The sequence below is a fragment of the Hippocampus bargibanti genome, linkage group LG01, assembly GCF_051943395.1.
Source record: "Hippocampus bargibanti isolate YZ-2025 linkage group LG01, ASM5194339v1, whole genome shotgun sequence".
NCBI lineage: Eukaryota > Metazoa > Chordata > Actinopteri > Syngnathiformes > Syngnathidae > Hippocampus > Hippocampus bargibanti.
In genome coordinates, this window is record NC_142734.1 from 2,901,805 (window position 1) to 2,912,153 (window position 10,349).

The following is a 10,349-nucleotide window of genomic DNA, read 5'->3' on the forward strand; positions in this document are numbered from 1 at the left end:
TTTTTTTCGGCCCGCGAAAGCAAATGAAACTTGTTAAATTCCATGACGATTGCTAAAATCTGAGCTAAAATGTCATATTTTTGGATGTCAACCACAATAAAAGTCATTATTCTTGACTTCAGATTTGAAAACGAGTTATTCATTAATTTGCTGTGTGCTCTATATGTAATATTTCAAGGATTTAAACATTCTAATGGGTTCCCCAAATTCATAACGGCCCTCGAAAGGAAACCATAACTACAATGTGGCCCGCGACAAAAAATGACTTTGACACCCCTGCTATAAAGTGTGTGTATGGTGAAAAGTTCGTCTGTCAAACATTTATTTCCCATAAGAAACCATTAAAAATTACAATAATCCGTTCCCAGGTCCCCATAAAACATAATTTTTCTACTAAATAAGCCTTAAAACTACACAACAATCTACCTTATTTTATATATAATAAATTTGCTATAGTATTGTAATGAAAGAAATCAACTGTACTGTATAATAAAGTCGTTTTATTTACCTTTGAGATGGTCGATGTCGTTGCCTCTTAACGATATCCGAGTGTCAGAGATGTTCGATCGGACACTGTGGACAAAGACTCGAACCTAGAAAGATTGTCTTTACTGCCGGCAGGAGACGCAGCCATTCATGACAGACGCCTGAATTCTGCAGCGTGATTCTGCAGAGCGATCTTAGAGGGATTTATATGTTGTCTTAATACTGTAATAATGCTGTATTCTTTACGAATAAGTGTTTTCTTTAACCCGGTATATAAAATCTAAATATAGAATATAAATTGATAATGTGAAATATAAAATGATATAAATGACACTAAAAGGTAAGTATAAAATGTATGAATGAACTGTACAGTAAACAGTTTTGTATACAGTACAGGTACAGTTATACAGTAATAAAAACCGATCCTGTCCTTTAAACGTCACGTCGGCCATTTTGATTGGATTTCGACTTACGACCGTTTGACTTACGACCGTTTGACTTACGACTCTGCTTTAATAGGCCTGAAGCTAATCTGATTCTTTTATTCTGTCTGATTATGTTCTATGACTGGTATTGATTGCCACATTTGCTCTGGTATCACCTCATCGGCAACACTAAGCCTACGTGCTCCCCCTAACTTTAGCGCAGGGATCTATCAAAGCAGAGGTTTAGGGATATACAGTATATAGGTCCAGAGCTACCAGCACAACTTTAGTTCGCTGACAATGCTTCTCGGATGAGGAGCGATTGTATTGTATTGTATTGTATTGTATTGTATTGTATTGTATTGTATTACATGATCCATCCTTTACTTTTGCCTGCAGTGTTTCCGAATGCTACCAACAACTGGAACCTGGATGGAGAGAACAGGGACCAGGTGTCCTACATGCCAACTTCTTCTGGAGGTGTCATTATGCCCCCAGTCCCACCTCGATCTTTCCCACCAGGTAATAATAATACATTTGATTTATAAGCGCCTTACAAAACTCTCAAGGTCACTTTACAGTCACAGGATCAGTTTTTCTGTGGGTGAGCAGCGGCAGCCACACGCGCTAGCGTTCACTCAACCCAGAAGTAAATAGATAGAAAGCTAGCTAGCCTGCTAATAGATAGCCAACAGATAGAGAGATAGATAGCTGGCCACTTAGATAGCTAGATAGCTAATAGCCAGCTAGCTAGATAGTTAGTTAGCTAATACACTGCCTTAAAGGACAACCGACAACATTTTTTTTGTTTCCTAACTTACATCAGAAAAACGTTTTATAGCATCTAAAATACCCAAAACACGCAGGCTGATATTTTTACTCAAATGAAAAAACACCAATAAAAATGACTTAAACTGTCCAAAAACTACTTCAAAATGAAACCGGAAATGGCCAGTTTCAGAAGGTCCCGCCCCCTTATTCGTGACGTCATGCCAAGACGTCTTTCCTGAAGAATCAAAACAATGGCTTCAGATTCGGAGAACATGCTTTCATGTTACTCATCCAGTTATGAATATGATTCAAATAGTTCTAAAGAGGAAAGCATGAATGTTTGCAATCGATTAAAGAAGTCATTCCGTGTTATTTTGAGGCATCTGGACTGAAATTTAGCGTCCCAGAAAAGGCACAAGATGGCGCCCAAGCTCCGTTGGAAATGGGCTGATTTGTCTGCTGGGAATTTGTCAACTAGTATCAAATAGTAGTCTTGATGTAACACACAACGATTCCCCATCGTGTTATTTATGTGTTTTCCTTCTAATTTCGCCATCAACAAGGATCAACACAAAGTTTTCAGACCAAACAAAGTACCCAAAACGTACTGTGTGTCACGTTCTCGGTCAGTGATAATACCTACCGTGACGTCACCAACTCAAAAACAAGACTTCCTGAATATTCAGCGCGAGTCTTAAAATATAGCTATAGGCGGTGGAATCTTTGTAAAATACGCTCAGTAAAAGTCATTTGAAGCCATTTTACAAATTATGGACACAACTTGTCCGGAGGTGTCGGTTGTCCTTGAAAAATACTTATATAAGCCTTCAACATATATTCCATACAAAATATTGAAGCACTGAAGCAACTTATGAACAAACAGCACATTTTAGCACAGTCCATTTTCCTGATATAGTTGCACACTCCCGAATTGGGGCCATGTTTGTCGTACAAACCCAAAAATAGAAAATAAACATGGCTTTTTTGTTATTTAAAAAAAAGAAGCTTTGTCATCAATGGTATGTTTTTTTTTTCTAGGACACTTCCTGATGCACTGTGATGCATTTAACTCCCAGAATAGTGATCCTCCACCTGCTCTGCCTGTGCGTTCGCTTCGAAAGGTATGATATCATCATGATTTTGACTACCGGACTACATACCTGTCAACCTTGGCTAATAGCTGCCCTTTTAAATGATTACAATTCCCGTATAAAAGTTGTAGTATGCCGTACTGTCAGAGATATGACAGTCAGACACTGTGGACCGGGACAGAGACTCGGAACCCGAAAGACTGCCCCTACTGCCGGCAGGAAACGTAGTCATCCATGACATACATCTGAATTCTGCGGCCCTCTGCCAAGCTATTGATTGAGAGTACATGCAAATTAAAGTGATACATTAGTAAAACATAGTTTTCTTGATTATAATACCACGCCTCTGGACGTTCTGAGCACCAATAGCTGTAAGCAATAAAACATTGTGTTTTCCATGAACTGATACATTTGTAACCTGGCTAATGAGCTCTTCCTGTGAAGGAGTTTGAAGTCCTAAATTACTCCTGTGATAAGGAGTTCCCCACGGCTTAAATTCTGTGAAGCTGACAGTTTAATTTGCTGTGTCTGTTGACCTGATTGACCCCAGGTTGTCTGTGCTTCAATTGTGTATTTAGTCACAAGTGTTGACTAAGCATATAACAGCATGAAACTTTTATTTAAATATGATATCTTCTTATTCTGTCTAATCTCAATCACGTACATTATTTCAAATGAAACACAAGCGGAAATGCAGTTTACCGCGCATGCGCACATTATGCTTTCATAATTGACAGAAATATATACATACAAGTATTACTTTTGCTCCCCTTATTAATGATTGCAATCCCCCAAACACAATCCGACACAATTATTTACTTATAGCAAGAATTAAAAACAGAGATAGAATAAAAACAAAGGAAACGGAAATATAAAATCAAATGAACACAATGTGACGCGCACGCGCATATCATGCTTCATCGACAAAGACACGATAACCACAGAAAAGAAATGCCTGATCGAGGATAACTTTTGCTGGTATACCGCGGACACCGTGAAAATATTCATAATTGCCAAACGCATTGTCGTTTGCTACCAGTGACCGAGACGATCCGGATTAGAGCCGAAATGGGTAAGACAAGATCGGTCTTATTAAAATCGTTGTTTTTTTTGTTTGTTTTGTTTTTATACGGCGTACACAATTCAAAATGATGAAAAAACATATAAAATACGGGGAAAACGTATAAGGTGACAGGTATGGGACTATAAATGCAACTTTTGTCACAAGCTTTCAACCCGGAAGTAACTGAAACAGATAGAAAGCGAGCTAGCTAGCTAGCTAATAGATAGCTAATTGCCATCCAGATAGATCGCTAGCTAGCTAATAGCCAGCTAATAGCTCTCGAATAGATAGCGAATAGCCAGCTAGCTATTCGCTATCAAGCTAGTCGTCTGCTACCCAGCCAGCTAGATAGCTTCTTTTTTTTCCTTAAATATACATTTGGGAGTCAAAATAAATACAGTAAAGTCTCGTAATATCGATATTCAAGGGAGTCCGAAAAAATATCGATATAACCGGAACTATCGATATATCTGACCCTGTTTGCATGTAATTTTCTCCGTGCGTGCATAGAAATAGTATCGATATAACCGGGACTATCGATATATCCGATATCGATATAACGAGACTTTACTGTACCAACAATCATAAATAAACAAAGAAAATAATTTCATTTCTTAGCGCCTTTCAAAACTCACAACTCAAATAGAAAGAAAGCTAGCTATCTAGCTAATAGCTGCCTAGATAGCTAGATAGCTAATAAATAGCTAGCTAGATAACTAGCAAGATTTTAGCTATTTTGTTTGATTTTAGCTATTTTGTTTGATTTTAGCTATTTTGTTTGTGAAGACATTTGTGTTTTGGGTATTTCAGATGCTATAAAACAATTTTTCTGATGTCAGTTAGGAAACAAAAAAATGATATCGGTTGTCCTTTAAGGTAACAACTTGTGTTTGTCTCCCTCCAGTCACCCCTTCACCCAATTCCCGGTTCCCCCACCAGCCCTCAGTCAGCTTTGGGCGGCAGTAACTCCACCCTGTCCGGCAGCGCCAGCAGCGGCGTTTCATCCCTGAGCGAGAGTAACTTCAGCGGTCAGTATCCGGATCCCGGTCCCATCAGGAATGACGCCTTGGAGCCGCTACCCAGCCACCTGTGGTCGCCTCCCGATGACTACCTGGCCTCTTCCTACCTGCACATTCACTACGGCGCGGCAGAGATGGACTCGGTGGACCCGGTCCGCCCTTTCCACTACCGCAGTCCAACCTCGCACCCTCACTCGCACCCTCACACTCATGCTCACCAGGGGCTGGACGTCCACCACTCCCACGGGCCTGCAGCTCACCATCACCCGCCCACCCACGGTCCTCATCACATCCCCTATCGCAGGCCTCAACCCCCGGCCATCCCGCCGAAGCCCTACCTGAGGGAAGGTTGCATCCCGGAAGAGGACCTGCAGCCTCAGCCCATTCCGCTGCCTCGCAGGATCTTCCACTCCCCCCACGGCCACAGGGATGAGCAGGGCAAACACGCCTGGGAGCAATGCATTAGCGAGGAGCACGAGGAAGCGCAGTAATCCCCCCAAAAAAAGGGGGATTGGTCGCACCGAATGGAAGTCGCGAGAAAACCAGAGGATGGTCCCTTGCTGCATTTTCCATGCGGTGCGCCTGAAGCCCGCACATTGTGGCCTCTTCAATTTCTTTAAAATGAAAAAAAAAAGACTCATAGGCCAGAAAAAAATGATTGTACACAGTTGTACAAGTTGTCTGTGTGCATGTTTTCCATTTGAGAATAATTTGACAGCCGTTTTTGTGATGTCTAACGACCATGATCGCGCCTTTTGCAGGATGAACTCACAACGCAGCGTCAGGTGCTTGTTATTCACAGTGAAGTGACTTCTTCTGCTTTCAGCGATTCATATATACAGATGCTCCCCACCTTACGAACGAGATATGCTCCGAGCGGTCGTCCGTAAGTTGAATTTGGTCGTAAGTTGCGTCAGTGCTATATTTTTTTAATGGAATGTTAAGTCAAACACTGAACGTGGAAATATAAAACAAAAATAAATTCACACGACATACAGTACAGTGATACCTCGGCTTACGAACGCTTTAGCTCACAAACTTTTCACCTTACGAACGTTAAATTCGCGATAATATAATCTTGGCATACGAACTATTTTTCGAGAAACACACGTAACGCCACAATGAGTCATGTGTCATTTGCGAACGAGCCGGTTCATGGAGCTCCTGAAATGGCAGCCAGCTTTTTTTTCCCTCTATTCCCACATCCAGTTATGAATATGAGTCAAATAGTTCTGAAGAGGAAAGCATACATGTTTGCAATCGATTAAAGAATTATATGTGCCATTTTGAGGCAACATTGGGGGAAAATCTCTTACCCAAAAAAAAGAGGCACAAAATGGCGACCTCCAGTGGCCACCTCCGCTTCCACAGGCTGATAAATTCCTTATAAGGTGCTTGGACGCCCTCTTCTGGCCTTCTGGTGGCTTTTGGGTGCAACACGAGGTCCCCAGACTAAACAAGTACAGCAAAGTACATTGACGTAATGGAAGGACCGCTACAATGCGTCTTTTTTACGGTCAAGGACGGTCCTTTAGTGACGTCACGTACTGACTCGTCACCAATTCAAAAACCAGGCTTCCTGAATATTCAGCGCAAGTCTTAAAACGTAAAATATAGCTATATGCAGTGGAATATTTGTAAAATACGCTCAGTAGAAGTAATTTGAAGCCATTTTACACATTATGGACACAACTTGTCCGGAGACGTCGGTTGTCCTTTAAAATATCTATCCAATGACACTTGCTCTCACTCCCATAGCCATATGAGTAGATTTCACAGCCTCCTTATTCTTTAATAGCGTACTGATCGTAGATTTCGCAATGTTGTATTCCCGAGGAGGGGTGCTCAATACGTCGATTGTGATTGACCAATCGATCTCCATGGTACTATTGGTACATCGCAAGACAAGGTGATGTGACATTGTCAGGAACTGACGCTTAACAAATCAAGTGGAGTTCTTTTGAAAAAAAAACTCGACGTCAGCCAATCAGCCATCCCTTTACTTGATTGATACACCGGAGATCCAATCAAATGACATCTCATTGAGAGACTGACTGCGAGCTCAAACAACGCCCGTTCGTTGCAAAGTGAACAAGGATGTCGTTAGTTACATCCTAATTTTTCGCTCGGTTTTTCCCCTTAAACGTAAGATAGAGTATAAAAAAGTGGAAGAGCTGGACCAAGTAAGAAGAAAAAACGTATCACTTTCATATGGAATGAGAGGATTACTTTTTTCACGCTGACATTTTCAAGTGCGGTTGTCTCGTCATCAGAGTGAACTCAGGTAATGACAAACAATTGACATAACTATCTTGTGTTGTGCAACATATGCAAATATACATCAACGTAAATTGCAATAATATTTACTATATTTCTCAATAAATATAATGAGTAGATCATTTTGACTTGGTCATTTCAAAAGTAGCTCCCTTGCTGAAAAAAGTATGAGCACCCCTGCCCTCGCCAGCACACCTCCTTCATATTTTGCTATTATGTCTTTCTTAAATGCAATAGTTGTACGCACTACTTTTCTTTTTTTCACTTGTAGCAGGATTTACTTTCTTTGGAGGCATGATAAGGGGCTAAAACTCTTCGTACACCTATATTAAACGCGAGAGCAAAACGCAGCACGTCCGCAAGCTACAACAGTTGGTCACGAAGAGAGCGATACACCCGTACGCCGCTCAGCATCCCACCCTCGCGTAAGCACTCACGCGTCGTACCGGCGTTCGAAATCCGATTGTTGTTCAAACTACGAAGCAAGAATTTAGAAATATTTAGTTCTGACTCCGATTTGTTTGAACTGTGAGTCGTTCGAAAACCGAGGTTCCACTGTACAAGGTATATGTGTAGGTATGTGTGTAGTTTTAAGGCTTATTTAGTTGAAAATGATGTTTTATGGGACCTGGGAACGGATCATTCTCATTTGAATGTTTTCCTATGGGAAATTAATGTTTGGAATACACACTTTTCGCCTTTCACACACTTTCTGGGAACCAATTAAGTTCATAAGCCAAGGTATCACTGTATATCCTTGGGTCTTCAGTAAGCCATTACTAAAGATGCTGGCAGATAATGACCGAATTACGTGCCAGCAGCCCTTATTTTTTCTTCTGCATCGCGTCCTCCTGGAGCGTCAACTGGGAAGAGGGATTTCCTTCCCGCCCACATACTCAAAGCAGCCAATCGTAAGCGAGCTCGGCTAATAGGGGCCATGTGCGTGAAGCACAGTATGCAGCCAATCACAAGCGAGCTCGGCCCTAAAAAGGTGCGCAATACAAAATCTAACTTACAGCATCTCTGTCCGAACATTTTTCAACATAGCCACAAAAATGTTTGTATGTACCGTTGTTTGTAAGTCGGGGAGCGTCTGTCCAACAATTCTTATTTTGATAAATTAGCTACACGCTAGTGTTTTCAAAAGGCTTCGTACGTCAATTCTGCTGTTAAGTGCTCCTTTATAGTGTCTCATGATTGGAATTACGGCTTGCGAATTCGAACCGCCATCTCAAGGGACTGACTTATTATCCTCTATCCATACCACTGCGTATGGAAACCCACGTGAATGTATTCCAGATGATCTACTTGTACAGCAAACCTCAAATCGCAGACCTTTTTCTTTAGATTATGATTATTTTTTATTGAATTCTTTGTTGAGGACCTAAAGCGTTAAGGCGGAGAGAAACGGCTGTGGAGTGGACAGGTTGTCCGGAACGAGTCACTCCCAAAAAAAGCGTCATGTTCTCTATCGATGAAAAGGTTTCTTCAGCCGTCATCTGTACAAATTTGAAATTGTCGAACGTTTCGCTTCTTATCCAAGAGGCTTCGTCAGCGAACTAAAGTCTTTTGCTGGTAGTTTCGGCCCTATATATATCCCTACTGTCCAGATGTGGCGGTGCCGGACTCTGCTATGATTGGTACTTGCTCTCAGGTTGGGCGGGGCAGAGGACTACTCCCTGCGACTACACGGATTACTTCTATTGTCCTGTCTGATTACTTCTATTGTCCTTCCTGAGTATGAGGTCTACGACTGGCCTGATTGCCCCATTTGCTCTGGTATTACCTCATCAGCATAAATAAATCTATGTTGCCGAAGGAGTCTGTTGGACGAATGATCCAAATTGAACCATGGCAATTTCAAACCATATATTTTCTTTCGTTAAGATTTTAACCTCATTGTCGTCAAATGAGTGGTGGGGAAAGGGGAGTAAAAGAAGCTATTTTCATAAAACAGCAAAATCCTTGACTAAATCACCATGCTGGGGTGAGGTTCAATTTGGATTGTTCGTACAACAGACTTCTTAGAACACATAGGCTTAGTTATGCTGAATGAGGTGATACCAGAGCAAATGGGACAATCAGGCCTGTCGTAGACCCCATAATCAGACAGGACAATAGAAGTAATCAGTGGAGCCGCAGGGAGTAGTCCTCTGCTCCCCCCAATCATAGCAGAGTCTGACACCGCCACGTCTGGACAGTAAGGATATATATAGGGCCAAAACTACCAGCAAAAGACTTTAGTTCTCTGACGAAGCATCTTGGATAAGAAGCGAAACGTCCGACACCTTCAAAGAAGTCCAGATGACGGCTGAAGAAACCTTTTCATCGATGGACCACTCCTGTACGACTGAGAGCTTACACAGACGTCATGTTCTGTGTTAAATAAAGGCTGCAAGGACTCGTCACTTCACACCTTTCTATGTCACGCTTTATGCTCCCCTCTCCTTAACCGTTATCAGATCCTGTTAAGCAGCGAGGTCCGAATCTGGACGTTGACACTGTCAAGCCCACTCAGAAAGTGTTGGAATCGCCTACTTGCCTTAAGTGCAGTCACATACAGTTTAACCTTTCATCTGAATTGGAAGCTCTTTGTTGTTTTCACTCCCTTATGGATTAATGGACCTGCTTTGTGATGTTTTTCTTTCCTTTTTTTTGGTTTCAGGTTGTGATCTAGTACCAATTATTTCTTTATCCCGTCTGCGGCTATTTTCCTCTCAGTCATGGCCTCTTAAAGGACAACCGACACCCTCCGGACAAGTTGTGTCCGTAATTTGTAAAATCACTTTAAATAACTTTTACTGAGTGCATTTTACAAAGATTACACCGCATATGGCTATATTTTATGTTTTAAGACTCGCGCTGAATATTCAAGAAGTCTTGTTTTCGAGTTGGTGGCGATTCCTGACGTGACGTCACGTCAGGAACGCCCCTGAATGAGAAAGCGACACATAATGCATTTTGGGTACTTTGTTTGGTCTGAAAACTTCATGTTGATGGTGAAATTAGAAGGAAAAAACAGAGATAACGCGATGGTGAATTGTTGTGTGTTGCACCAAGACTACTATTTGATAGTAGTTGACACAAATCAGCCCATTTCCAACAAAGCTTGGGCGCCATCTTGTGCATTTTCTGGGACGCTACATTTGAGTCCTGATGGCTCGAATTGATACAGAAGGACTTCTTTAACGGAATGCAAACATTTATGCTTTCCTCT

At 41.6% G+C, this 10,349-nt stretch overlaps 1 protein-coding gene across 2 annotated transcripts in view; it reads left to right on the forward strand.

Annotated features, from left to right (window-relative positions):
- Window positions 1-9,307, forward strand: part of dock3 (dedicator of cytokinesis 3) — a 68,411-nt gene extending 59,104 nt beyond the window's left edge. For both annotated transcript variants that reach the window (XM_088990316.1, XM_088990327.1), the window contains exons 52-54: window positions 1,311-1,433; window positions 2,721-2,803; window positions 4,741-9,307. In XM_088990316.1, coding sequence (XP_088846442.1) covers window positions 1,311-1,433; window positions 2,721-2,803; window positions 4,741-5,346 — 812 coding nt within the window. In that variant the 3' untranslated portion in view covers window positions 5,347-9,307. The remainder of the gene's footprint in view (window positions 1-1,310; window positions 1,434-2,720; window positions 2,804-4,740) is intronic.
- Window positions 9,308-10,349: the final 1,042 nt, after the last annotated feature.